The sequence below is a fragment of the Aquarana catesbeiana genome, linkage group LG08 (genome assembly GCF_042186555.1).
Source record: "Aquarana catesbeiana isolate 2022-GZ linkage group LG08, ASM4218655v1, whole genome shotgun sequence".
NCBI classification, from domain to species: Eukaryota; Metazoa; Chordata; class Amphibia; order Anura; family Ranidae; genus Aquarana; species Aquarana catesbeiana.
Genome location: NC_133331.1, coordinates 24,282,049 through 24,296,302, shown reverse-complemented (window position 1 = coordinate 24,296,302; position 14,254 = coordinate 24,282,049). Strand labels below are relative to the sequence as shown.

Sequence of the window (14,254 nt, the reverse complement as noted above, 5' to 3'; positions counted from 1 at the left end):
GCGTAAGATTTATAGCGACTGCACTTCCAAGTGCACTTTCAGTGCAATTTTAAGTGCACTTTGCACTTGTAGTTTGCACTTTTAGTGCAAAGTGGATTTGCCTTTCGAAAATAACCCCTCATTGTGTTTTTTTTAAATTGTCGCTCTCCTTTTGTTTATAGCACAAAAAAAATAAAAACCGCAGAGGCGATCAAATACCACCAAAAGAAAGCTCTATTTGTGGGAAAAAAAGGACGTCAATTTTGTTTGGGTACAGCGTCGCACGACCGCGCAATTGTCAGTTAAAGCGACGCAGTGCCGAATCGCAAAAAAATGGCCTGGTCATTGAGCAGCCAAATCTTCCGGGGCTGAAGCGGTTAATCCCTAAATATGCCCTCCAAAATTAGTAAATTATATTGTTCTTAATAATTTAGCATTAAAACGCATAAAAAATTATAAATCGCCACGAGAAAAGCCATAAAAAATTGTGAAGGATATTTGCGGTTTCTGTGAAATTGCAGGGGTTTCCACCAACAATTATTAGTCAGATTCTAAGGAAAAATCCGTGAACCACTGAGGCCGTGAACTCTGAATCACGACTTTCTCGGGGTCGAACAAACTTTTTACTAAAATGTGAAACGCTTGACCATCCCTGTAAGCTTTACAGAGGTCTTCAGAACTGTGGGTAGATGTTTGCCTGTTACAAACGCAATATCTAAAGTCATTATTTGCAGGTCCTCTCCATCCTGTTACTCATCTGCTGACCAGTTACTGCCTAAGGCATGTTTGTTCTTTTGAGGTCAGTGGCCTTGCTGTGAAGCCCATGTCCTGCAGTGTAGGAGGGGGGTGTGTGGAGGCAGCAAACAAATACAAAGGCAGCCGCATAGTTTTCAGGCAGTCTAACGAAGTCCTGCAGCCCTGCACAATGGTGTCCTGGGTGCTGTGTGCGGGTCTAGTCCTTCTTCACATCTCCTGCTCTGTGGAAGCCAAACTGTAAGTAACTTCATTTTGCTTTAGTAAATGTGTGATTGCTGAATTGAACATTCCTTGGTGATGTTTAATAGGTTATCAGTTGTTGAGCTCTTAGAGCTGTTACACATTTTTAAATACACGATATTACAAAAAGTATTGGGACGCCTGCCTTTACACGCGCATGAACTTTAATGGCATCCCAGTCTTAGTCCGTAGGGTTCAATATTGAGTTGGTCCACCCTTTGCAGCTATAACAGCTTCAACTCTTCTGGGAAGGCTGTCCACAAGGTTTAGGAGTGTGTCTATGGAAATGTTTAATCATTCTTCAACATTTCCCATGATTTCCCCTGATATCTCACGCAGTCTGCAGTGTAGTTGAGCATTATGGGAAACGTAGTTCCAAAACATCTGGGGGAGCCAAGGTTCACCATCACTGGTCTATGGGAAGGTTTGACCATCCTTCTAGAAGCACATTTGTGAGGTCAGGCACTGATGTTGGAGGGTTGACACCTCATCCCTTTAATCCAGGACACATATGAATTACACAGGTTCTGAGGCTGATTTAATGCAGATAAGGCACCAAGTGAGTTTAATTACCACCTTTATCAACCATAAAACCTGTGTAATTAATGTGTGTCCTGCATTAAAGGGATGATGTGGCAACCCTTGGATGAAAAGGTCTGGCTCGCAGTCTCTGCTCTAATTCATCCCAAAGGTGTTCTATTGGGTTGAGGTCAGGACTCTGTGCAGGACAGTCAAGTTCCTCCACCCCAAACTCGCTCATCCATGTCTTTATGGACCTTGCTTTGTGCACTGGTCCAAATCATTTGGTGGAGGGGGGATTGTGGTGTGGGGTTGTTTGTAGGGGTTGGACTTGGCCCCTTAGTTCCAGTGAAGGGAACCCTTAAGGTGTCAGCATACCAAGACAAAATTAGAAATAAATCTTGTGAGCCACACTGGTCCTGTGCCCAACATGTACTACCTCCAGCTGCGTGCGCTGATCACGTTTCATATATCCTGCAAAAGTATAATTGGAAAATATACGCTGCGCTTGAGTAACCCTAAAAAATATAAATAAAATAAACAAAATCCAACTATGTGCGTGTAAATCAAACTGTACAGTAATAATTCTGTCCTATTATACATAAAGTGCAATATGCGAGATGAGCGTATGGAAATTAAACAGTAAAGTGCATAGATAAAACAAGTGCTTGTTGCTCCATAAAAGACATCTTGAGTGCCCTAATAGAATTCGAAAAGTGCTTAGTGCTCCATAAAAGGCATCTTGCCTGCCCTGGTAAGTTATTGAAAAATAACAAGTGAAAAAAGTTCTATATAGCACTCCAAATCAGTGCGTGCAGGTGATGTCCAACTGTGATATCAATCATCATGCCGAAATATCCTGAGTGTTGCAAACCATGCTCCGGTGCACTTCAGTGGCCCCCTTAAGCTAATGTGCTCACCTGGGAGCGTGTGACCCAGCTGCTACCCTGAATCAAAACACGCTTTGGAGACACCCCCGGGCTCTGTATTGGTATCAGATATATTCCTCCAGCTGGAAACAATGTGGCTCCATATATATAAATGAAAGAGAAACTATATAGTGTAATATAGCCAAGTAATTTATTATATAAAAGCGCTCCCTACACTGGGGTACTCACATAGTACTGGTGGGTCAGTGCACCATTCTATAATAGCCTCCAAATGACAAGAAAAAAAATCGCTGGACGTATGGTGTGGTATGTTGTGGTGGAATAATGCTGTGTGTGCTCTGTGTTGCTCTCTCCGTACTATTCCACCAGTGTACAAAGCAAGGTCCATAAAGACATGGATGAGCGAGTTTGGGGTGGAGGAACTTGACTGGCCTGTACAGAATCCTGACCTCAACCCGATAGAACACCTTTGGGATAAACTAGAGTGGAGACTGCGAGCCAGATCTTCTCGTCCAACATCAGTGCCCAACCTCACAAATGCATCAAAAATGGTCAAACATTCCCATAGACACACTCCTAAACCTTGTGGTCAGCCTTCCCAGAAGAGTTGAAGCTGTTATATCTGCAAAGGGTGGGCCAACTCAATATTGAACCCTATGGACTAAGACTGGGATGTCATTAAAGTTCATGTGCATGTAAAGGCAGGCGTCCAATTACTTTAGGTAACATAGTGTATTTATGATACGTTTTGAGTGTTTTAGGTTGTTTTGCTTGTATCTAGAAGAGTGGATGTTAACTAGAATATAGCTTGATCCCTTGCGTATAAGACCCCTTTCACACTGGGGCCGCGGCCACGTTAGCGCTTAAGCGCTGCTCATTTTAGCGGCGCTTTATCGTTGTTTAAACTGCGCTTTTCGGTCGCTAGCGAGGTGCTTTCAACAGCAAAGAAGGGGTTAAAAGCTCCCGTGTTGCGGCACTTTGGAAGCGCTTTTCAGGTGGACAGGGCGTTTTGGGAGCGCTAAATACATCGATTTCAAACTGCCCCAAAGATGCTGCTTGCAGGACTTTTCCGAACGTCCCGCAAGCGCACCGCCCTGGTCACACTGGAATGAATGGGAGGCGGATTTCAGGCGCTTAGCAGATGCTATTTCCAGTGCTAAAGCGCCTGAAAACCGCCCCAGTGTTAAAGAGGTCTGAAAGTACTCACTGATTAAGGGCGTATGTATCTGAATTAGAGTTTAAGGGCCTGTTCATCTCTGTCATGGAATGACGTCCATTAAAATGAGCAGCTTACCACATTTTACCACGACACATAAATTGTGGTGCAGAGCCATTCAGTATGCATGACCCCCCCGATTGCTATTATAGCAGCATGCAACGCACTCACATTGTGGAACACTGAATGACTATTAGTCTACGTTTCCACTATTGCAACCCCAAAGTCGTGTGACTTTGATGCAACTTTGACCCAACTTTACACTCTCTGGATCAAAAGTCGCATCAAAAGTTGCACCAAAGTAGTGCAGGCGCCTTTTCAAAGTCGCACAGATTGGAACGGGTGCCATTGAAACCAATGGGTTGTGACTTGTCATGCGACTTTTATGTGTCCAAAGTCGCATGACAAGTCACACTAGTGGAAACATAGACTAAGTGAAGCCAAAAACACCCGGGTTGTGTTCAAGCAGAATTCGGCCAACATGAGTAAAGTCAATGAAAGCTAAATGTTACAAATCAGTTCTGGGCATTTGATAGGCTAATAGGCAAGTGATTGTAAAACAATTGGCATGGTGGACGGAGCGCTGCCCTAGCAGATATATACCAAAGCCAAAATAAAAACGTCTTCAATATCGTTTGGCGGGGAGCACCGATTTTAGTACTGCTAAAGTACTAAAAGTAAAACATTAAAAATGCTAAATTCTTTTAAATCACGTGCCATGGGGGTGCCCTGTGTCATGTCCCTGCCTGTGAAGTGACACATCTCTATGATATATACATCCTACTACAGCAAATCTGACATTTAGCCCCCTGTTCACGCTGAATGCAACTTTGAAATCATGCTACTTCACTTGAAGGTCAGGTCAGTGCGATTTCAAGTGTGACTTGCCTGACATCTGTGCGACTTCATGCACAGATATGTATGCAAATCGCACCTGAAATTGCCAAAAAAATTGTGCAGGAACCTTTCTTTTTAAATTGGCATGGCACCGCAAAGTTAGGGTTGCACCAATTTGAATAGTTCCATCGCTGACAATAGGGTGCAACCTTGTCATGCCATTTGGAACTGTCAAATCGCATGACAAGTCCGTGCAGTATGAATGGGAGGGCTTACAAAGAAAAAAGTGTACTTAAATTGCTGGCAAAATGACAATATCTGGCAGCTCTGGGGGGACCTCATTCATCTATACCAGACCTTTACCCTAGATGAGAGTAGACATCTGCAATTTGTTTCGGTACAAATTTGTTTTTTAACACATTTTGACAAATTCATTCATTCGGAAATATCAGAATTAACGAAAACCCATTTAACACATTTTTCCGAATATTCGTAAATTCAAATATTCATAAGTTCCTAAATTCGTAAATTCGTAAATTCGAAATTTGAAAATCCGAAAATTCTAGAATCTTAAATAATAACTAACTAATAATAACTTAATTATTACTAACTATTAAATTAGGAAATTCCAATACCTATAATTTAATAGTTAGTTATTATTTTCATTAGTTAGTTATTCTTTCACATTTTTTCAGATTTTCTTTCTTATTTTCGGATTGTTGAATTTGGAATTTACGAATTTTCAAATTTACGAATTGCGATCATAACGAATGAAGCGAAAAAAAAAATGGATGAAGCGAAAGCAAACACATTTTTCGGCAGTGCACATGTCTAGATGAGACGCTGTTAAAACAAACCTCAAAACCCCATCATGTACATCCATCATTAACCACTTGTCGACCAGCCGCCGCAGTTTTACTGTGGCAGAATGGCACGGCTGGGCGAAACATTGTTATGTAACGTCGCTTCACCCTGTGGCCCCCAGAGCCGATGCAAGTGTCCGCGAACGCTGGTGACACACGGAGAACTGGGATCTGTGTGTGTAAACACACAGTTTCCGGTTCTCTGAGGGGAGAAAATACTGATTGTGTGTTCATACAGAGTATGAACAGCGATCTGTCATCTCCCCTACACAGTCCCCTCCCCCTTTCAGTTAGAACACAGAGAGGGAACACAATTAACCCCTTGATCCTCCCCTAGTATTAACCCCTTCTCTGACAGTAACATTTTTATAGCACTGATCGCTGTATAAATACCAATGGCCCCAAAAATGTGTCAAAAGTGTTTGTTGTGTCCGCCGCAATGTCGCAGTCCTGATAAAAAATAGCATATCACTGCCATTACTAGTAAAAAATAATTAATAATAAAAATGCCATAAAACTATACCCTATTTTGAGGACACTATAACTTTTGCGCAAACCAATCAATATACGCTTATTGCGATTTTTTTTTTACCAAAAATATGTAGAAAAATACATATCGGTCTAAACTGATAAAGAAATTTGTTTTTGTTTTGTTCTTTTGGGCATATTTATTATAGAAAAAAGTAAAAAATATTGGGTTTTTTTTGTTGTTTATAGTGCAAAAAATAAAAACCGCAGAGGTGATCAAATACCACCAAAAGACAGCTCTATTTGTGGGAAAAAACATCAGTTTTGTTTGTGTACAACGTCGCATGACCGCGCAATTGGCAGTTAAAGTGACGCAGTGCTGTATCGCAAAAATGGCCTGGTCATTAAGGGGGTAAATCCTTGTGGGGCTGAAGTGGTCAAAGGACATGTCTGTGATTGTTTTATTACTGTTTGTGTTTTTTTTTTACTAGTTACATTTTTTTGTGACAACATGGGGGGGGGTTATGGGAACCGCCTTATTGTTAAAGGGGACATCCAGATTTCGATAAGACCCTGCCCATAGACCCCCAGAACCGCAAGGCCAGGGTTGTGGGAAAGAGGCCTTCATCCTTATCAAGGCTCTTGTCCTTATCACCTTCTCCCTGGCATGGTGGCTCTTCATGTTGAGGGCATGTGACTTGGTAAGATTCAAGAGGGAGGAAGCACACACTCGCCCCCCTTTCCTGGCTAGCTAGCCTGCATGGATAAGGGTCTGGTATAGATTTTTTTTGAGAGATCACACACTTTTTTTTTCTTGATTTTTTTTGCATGGGGTTCCTCCTTAAAGCCATACCAGACATGAGGGGTCCATTCTAAAACCTTGGGGGAACCTTGGGGAATTTTATTTGTGTTTTTTATTTTCTTTGTTTGGTGTCCACCTAAACATTCATATAAGGCCTGCATAGAGACCAATCAGCTTCCAGATTTTTTAGCCAAAAGGTAATTGAACAAGCTGAAGTTAGAAGTTGATTGGCCACCATGCACAGCTGCACCAGATTCTGAGTGCTCCAGTTTTAGTAAATCACCCCTATTGCTTTCTTGTGTTTGTCCAGGTACAGTATATAACTTTTATCTGTAGGTACTAGGTATCTGTTTTTGTAAAGATCTAATGTTCTCCCATTAAATATATTGAAAATGTGAAATATTTCCATGGGTTGTACTTAATTTTTTGCACAACTGTATACATAGAAGTTTCGGCTTGAGTTACAGTTCGATGTAATATATGTTTACTCTAAAAAATACCACCCAGAAAGGTACACCAGAAACCAAATGCACCCCCCCCTATTTTTGGGGTAAAGGTTGAGTAACCACTGTAAATTGGGGGATAATAAAGCATCTGACCCTGGAGTATCAAGTTAATGATTATAATCTGTTACTTATTACTCAGCAGTGTCAATATTTACTGTAGTGTGATGAAGATAAGGAAAAAAGTGCGCTATTGGGAAATTAGAAATAAACAAACCAAGCAGCAATTCTCCTGTATGAAATAGTTACAGTTCAGTAATAGTATATAAAAATAAAATTGTGCTAATTATTCACATGAAAATGAAATTAAAAAACCAAGAGTCCATAAATCAGTCCACCAATGATTACAATAGTGAATCTTGAATATTGTTGTTAGACTCCACCATCCACCACCTTGGTGCTGCCACCAACAGCTGAATTACCAGCTCCAGTAGATCCCTCATTACAAGGGATAACTCTGCACCTTTGGCTTAAAACCAAGCCTGGGCCTTTCTCCTGCTTACACGGCTCCCCTGTGCCCATGGCGTCACTTAATAGGATGGATAAGCAGTACACCGAAAAGACAAAAGGCTCCACATGGTGTAAAATCATTTAAACATTTTTTGAGATAAAAAGTATTGCACTTACAGCAATGATAAGACAATAGCGCCTTGAGTTTGGTGTGCCGGCCAGGGCACAACCAAACAAACCTGTCACGAGGGTAATGGGGACGTTAGCGCGTTGCTTTGCCTTACGTGTTTCGTCACAGATGATGTCGTTCAGGGGCCTACGAGTTTCGACAGTTCATGCAAAATTATCCAGAGACAAACACGAACATTTTTGTTGCACGTTAAAAGAACAAATTATTTTCGTTTAATCAGTACAGGTTTCGTCCATAAAAAAATTGAGTAACAAAGCGCATGCTTGGAAATGAAAGAACACATACAATTTCATACTATCTTGTCTTTGATGACCATTTCGCTTTTATGCCTGACCAGCGAGATGTCACACCCTCGATAGAGAGGGAGATTCTGCAGTACTTCAGGCCAATGAGTCAGCCACTTTATTATACAGAACTCCCAACATTTTTTTTTTTTTTTTTAAAGTCCATCTTTTTTGACTATGTGTCATGTTAAACTCCTATTTAGGATGTGACATGAAACATGGTCACATTCTCCAGCTCCCCAACCTCAAACCACCCCTACCCACTTACCTGAATTACAGTATGCTTCTTCCTGCATCGTTCTGTTATATTCAGCAGGACTGTCCGTGGCTTTGCCCACACAGGAGGTTGTCTGTCTGCGTCCACATTGGTGGGTGTGCATTGAGAAGGTACTTCAAAACACTGCATTCTGGATCAAGCAATGCCACACACTATGCCTACATACAGTCAAAACACATGTTTTCCTATGCTTTGCCACAAAGAAAACATCTGACTTGGCCTGAAGAGTAATAAAATAATAGATGGATTATAATCTGATTTTCATTAAAAATAAGGAAATTGCCAATACAACCAGATGATCTATGATGACTATACCAAAAGAAACCGTAGTTAAAGGGGGTTCTATCCTATCAAAACTGAATAGTTGTTTCTTGAATAATTCAAGCTAGTATCTGCATGATTTTGGGAAGCTACACAAACACATTTGCAAACAGGGAATGCTATCAAGAAAAAAACATGCTATAGAATTTGTAAATCTACCCTTGTGGTTTCTAATATTCAATCTTCTCTCCTCAGGCACTATGCGGTCATCTTCCCGTCTGCGATTCGCTCTCAGCATTCTGAAACCATATGTATACACCTGGAGGGGGCAGAAGGAGAAAGCAGAGCACAGATCTTCTTAGATCTGGATGGAAAGAACACCACCCTTGTAGAGAAGACCTTTAAGCAGGACTCCATCTTCAACTGTGTTGCAATCCAGGTAACAAAAGTCCACATAATATGCTTAAACACATCAATCAATTTTTACCAAAAAAAAAACAAAACACATAATTCATCTTTACAAAAAAAATAAAATAAAATACATACACTATATTATCAAAAGTATTGTAATGCCTGCCTTTACACACACATGAACTTTAATGACATCCCAGTCTTAGTCCGTAGGGTTCAATATTGAGTTGGTCCAACCTTTGCAGCTAAAACAGCTTCAACTCTTCTGGGAAGGCTGTCTGCAAGGTTTAGGAGTGTCTATGGGAATGTTTGACCAAGTGCATTTGTGAGGTCAGGCACTGATGTTGACAATATGGCCTAGCTCGAAGTCTCCAGTCTAATTCATCCCAAAGGTGTTCTATTGGGTTAAGGTCAGGACTCTGTGCAGGCCATTCAAGTTGCTCCACCCCAAACTTGATCATCCATGTCTTTACAGACCTTGCTTTGTGCACTGGTCCAATCATTTGGTGGAGGGGGGATTATGGTGTGGGGTTGTTTTTCAGGGGCTGGCCCCTTAGTTCCAGTGACGGGAACTCTTAAGGCGTCAGCATACCAAGACATTTTGGACAATTGATAAATGGGGAGTACTCGGAATGGTCAGGGGTGGGTAGTGGGGTTCTCCAGGGTTCTGTGCTGGGACCAATCCTATTTAATTTGTTCATAAATGGCCTGGAGGATGGGATAAACAGTTCAATCTCTGTATTTGCAGATGATACTAATCTAAGCAGGGCAATAACTTCTCTGCAGGATGTGGAAACCTTGCAAAAAGACCTGAACAAATTAATGGGGTGGGCGACTACATGGCAAATGAGGTTCAATGTAGAAAAATGTAAAATAATGCATTTGGGTGGCAAAAATATGAATGCAATCTATACACTGGGGGGAGAACCTCTGGGGGAATCTAGGATGGAAAAGGACCTGGAGGTCATAGTAGATGATAGGCTCAGCAATGGCATGCAATGCCAAGCTGCTGCTAACAAAGCAAACAGAATATTGGAATTAAAAAGGGGATTAACTCCAGAGATAAAACGATAATTCTCCCAATCTACAAGACTATGGTCCAGCTGCACCTGGAGAATGCTGTCCAGTTCTGGGCACCAGTCCTCAGGAAGGATGTACTGGAAGTGGAGAGAGTACAAAGAAGGACAACAAAGCTAATAAAGGGTCTGGAGGTTATTAGTTATGAGGAAAGGTTGCGAGCACTGAACTTATTCTCTCTGGAGAAGAGACGCTTGAGAGGGGATATGATTTCAATATGCAAATACTGTACTGGTGACCCCACAATAGAAATAAAACTTTCGCAGACGAGAGTTTAACAAGACTCGTGGCCACTCATTAAAATTAGAAGAAAAGAGGTTTAACCCTAAACTACTCAGAGGGTTCTTTACTGTAAGAGCGGCAAGGATGTGGAATTTCCTTTCACAGGTGGTGGTCTCAGCGGGGAGCATCGATAGTTTAAAAAAACTATTAGATAGGCACCTGAACAACCGCAACATACGGGGATATACAATGTAATACTGACATATAATCACACACATAGGTTGGACTTGATGGACTTGTGTTTTTTTTTTTTTTCAACCTCACCTACTATGTAACTATGTAACTATGTAATTTTTTGCTCCAAACTCTGTGGGAACAGTTTGGGGATGGCCCCTTCCTGCTCCAACATGACTGCGCACCAGTGCACAAAGCAAAGTCCATAAAGACATGGATGAGTGAATTTGGGGTGGAAGAACTTGACTGGCCTGCACAGAGTTCTGACCTCAACCCGATAAGACATCTTTGGGATGAATTAGAGTGATGACTGCGAGGTCTTCTCGTCCAACATCAATGCCTGACCTCACTATTGTGCTTCAGGAAGAATGGTCAAACACTCCCATAGACACACTCCTAAACCTTGTGGACAGCCTTCCCAGAAGAGTTGAAGCTGTTATAGCTGCAAAGGGTGGGCCAACTCAATATTGAACCCTACGGACAAAGACTGGGACGTCATTAAAGTTCATGTGCGTGTAAAGGCAGATGTCCCCATACTTTTGATAATATAGCATAGTTCATCTTTACCAAAAACTGCCTACATTTGAAGATAAAAACAAGCTGCACAGCTTTGACCAATATTGAATAATGCCCTTGCAATAGGTGTGGGCCATTTACAGTACATACCTCATGAAGCCTGCCATTACCAAAGACATTGCTAAGAGAAGCCTAGCTGTTACTTTTCACCTTCACCGTGACAGGACTGAGCTCTTTTTCCGATTCAAAACCCCTCACATGTGCTCTCTCTCTCTCCTGATGCAGTTCTGAGCTCAGCATTTGAGAGCTCAGTTCTGTGATGGTGAAGGTGAACAGTAACAGCCAGGCATCTCTTAACAATGTCCAACCTAGAGATTTTCCAGTCAGGCTTCATTAGATGTGTAAATGGCCTACACTTATAATAACAATGGTATCATTTAACATTGGTCAAAGCTACAAAGCTTGTTATTATCCACAGATGTTCCTTTAAAGCTCATCTCTGGGCAATGAAAAAAAAAACCCTGTTATCCCTTCTTCCACTACATTCAACAGTTTTCATTTTTTTTGACCCTTAAAACTCCCTTTTACACTTCTAAGTCTGCTGTCACATATGCCTCATTTGCAACTGTTCTGGCTATGGAGAACATTAATCCGGCACTACAGTTTGGTTCCCTCATCATGGCATCATCATGCCACTGTAGTCTTCTTCTAGATCCTATGAGGATCCCTGGCAATGGACAGCCAATGAGAAGAGACTACCTCACCCAGACAGCGACACGAGATCCCACAGTACCACCCTCCCACTCTGCACTCCAGAATGGATAAGACTCAGGACCGGCATAATATCTGAAAGCAGATTTAGATACGTGAAACTTACTGACTTTAGATTAAGAATTTTTACAATATGGAGATTAGTTGCGGGAAGGATTGGAGTCCCAAGATAATCTTAAAGCTAAAACCAAAGCCACTACTCCTTTGTGAGGATTGTTTAGAATAGCAAAGGGTTAGAACAGGGATTCTCAACCTTTTGAGGAGGGAGGGCCACTTAAGTGATTTGGTAACCGGTTGAATTTGTGCCAGCGGGAGGGAGAGGGGGAGAAGCCAGCTTTCAGCAGTTGCAGGAGGAAAATGGTTCCTGTATATGCTGCCCCCATCACCCCTCCTGTCCAAGTGTAATACAGAATGGGACAGGGAGGCATCAGAAGGCTAAGCACACCTGGGTTAGAAAATTTATTCCAGGGACTGTAATTGACAGCAAATCTCTAAAATGATGTCTCAAGAAGTGCACAGTGCAAAATCAGTTCATATAAAAAGTGAACAGTGCAAGAAAAATTCTTGCAGTAAATGTGCTCCAATCTTATTATGTAACCATATGGCGCTCCACACCCAGGTGTGCACCCAAACTGCTTACCGACAGGTAAGACCTCATATATGGAGGCCTGGTTGCACTATTTAGGAGAGATCCCTGTTGGGATGGATGGATGGCACACTTTAGGACACAGAATAAGGGCTCCCTGAACACCTCGCAGAAGAAGCTAAGGAGAATATAGAGATAAGGAAGTAACTCACCGTGTAGTAGCAGATAAATCAGCACAGTCATCACCCTAGCAGGTATGATTCTGTCGCAGCTGTAGCTCAACCTGACATGTTTTGTCCAATTAGACGTCATCTAGGGGTGTAGGAAAAACATTTTTTTTTTTAGTAGCAGGTTTAAACCTCTGTGATATGCCCACCAATGCAGTTTAAAAAAAAGGTTAAAACCGGGCACATTCTGATTTTGTTTTGTAATTTCCAAGTTATATTTATTCTTAATTTGTCACTGAAATGTGATTGTTTACTGTTTCCATTTAATATTATGTGAGCAGGTGTAATCGTTAATGAAATAAATACATATATAAACATGTATTCAATGGTTATTTAATAAGATTTTTGTGGCCTGCACTATCACATACTATATTTGACTGACAGTTTATGAATTAGTTATTAGAACATAAAGAGGTGGGACAGATCGAGGGAGAATAATAGAAAAAAGAAGAGGGAGAAGCAATGGGGGTTTAGGAAGTAGAGGGGAAGAGGGAAGGATAACAAAGGGGGACATTTTAGCAGGGCCGATCCTAGGGTCACAGACGCCTGGGTGCAGAAATATTGTTGGTTACCACACATGGGCGTGGTCATCTTACCAACTCCTCCCCTTTACAAATGTTTCTATGGCAACGACTCAAACACAGAGATGCTCCCATAAGAAGTCTTCGTTACCCTGGGGTCCTTCTATGATCTTTTAAAAATAAAGAAAATACAGGAAGAGCGTACACTAATGAGACCTGGAGGGGAGTCTCTCTGATGTAACAGCCCTCTCTGTTAGTGAGTCTGTTAGAAAGAGTCCCCAGACATAGTACAGGAGACGGTCAGAGACTGCAGACATACTACAGGAGATGGTCAGAAACTGCAGATATAATACAGGAGATGGTCAGAGACTGTAGACATAGTACAGGAGATGGTTAGAGACTGCAGACATAGTACAGGAGACAGTCAGAGACTGCAGATATAATACAGGAGATGGTCAGAGAATGCAGACATACTACAGGAGATGGTCAGAGAATGCAGATATCATACAAGAGATGGTCAGAGACTGCATATATAATACAGGAGACGGTCAGAGACTGCAGACTTATTACAGGAGACGGTCAGAGAGTGCAGATATATTACAGGAGATGGTCAGAGACTGCAGACATACTACAGGAGACGGTCAGAGACTGCAGATATAATACAGGAGATGGTCAGAGACTGAAGATATAACACAGGAGATGATCAAAGACTGCAGACATACTACAGGAGATGGCCAGAGACTGCAGACATACTACAGGAGACGGTCAGAGACTGCAGTTGCTATGGACCTTAGTAGATAATGGCCGAATGGCCCTTTCACCTGACCCAGCATTACAGCAACAACGGTTCCTCTGATCAGGAGTCAGCTCACTCTGAATTGCCCGTGGTGACTCCGCTGGGTAGCGCCCAGATCTGTATTCTGGCAATGGCTCCATTCCTTTCTCCACCAGAGATTGCGCTAGGCTGTGTGGCTTTCTCTTTGGTGGCACAGGGCTCTCTCTCTAATGGTGTTCCCTCAGCACTGTGCGCTCCCTCTGGAGTCCTGGGTGCATGTCCCTGAAAGCTTTCCCGGGCTCCTGGCTCTCTCTCTTGCCCATTCAGCTGGGCATTCTGTGTGGGCTGCAGTTTCCGTGTTACAGTGGGGCCACCAGTC

At 42.0% G+C, this 14,254-nt stretch overlaps 1 protein-coding gene across 1 annotated transcript in view; it reads left to right on the top strand.

Annotated features, from left to right (window-relative positions):
- Positions 1 to 814: 814 nt before the first annotated feature.
- Positions 815 to 14,254, top strand: part of LOC141105640 (alpha-2-macroglobulin-like) — a 182,647-nt gene continuing 169,207 nt past the window's right edge. The window contains exons 1-2 of the mRNA XM_073595611.1: positions 815 to 972; positions 8,791 to 8,974. Of these exons, the coding sequence (XP_073451712.1) occupies positions 905 to 972; positions 8,791 to 8,974 (252 nt within the window). The 5' untranslated portion in view covers positions 815 to 904. The remainder of the gene's footprint in view (positions 973 to 8,790; positions 8,975 to 14,254) is intronic.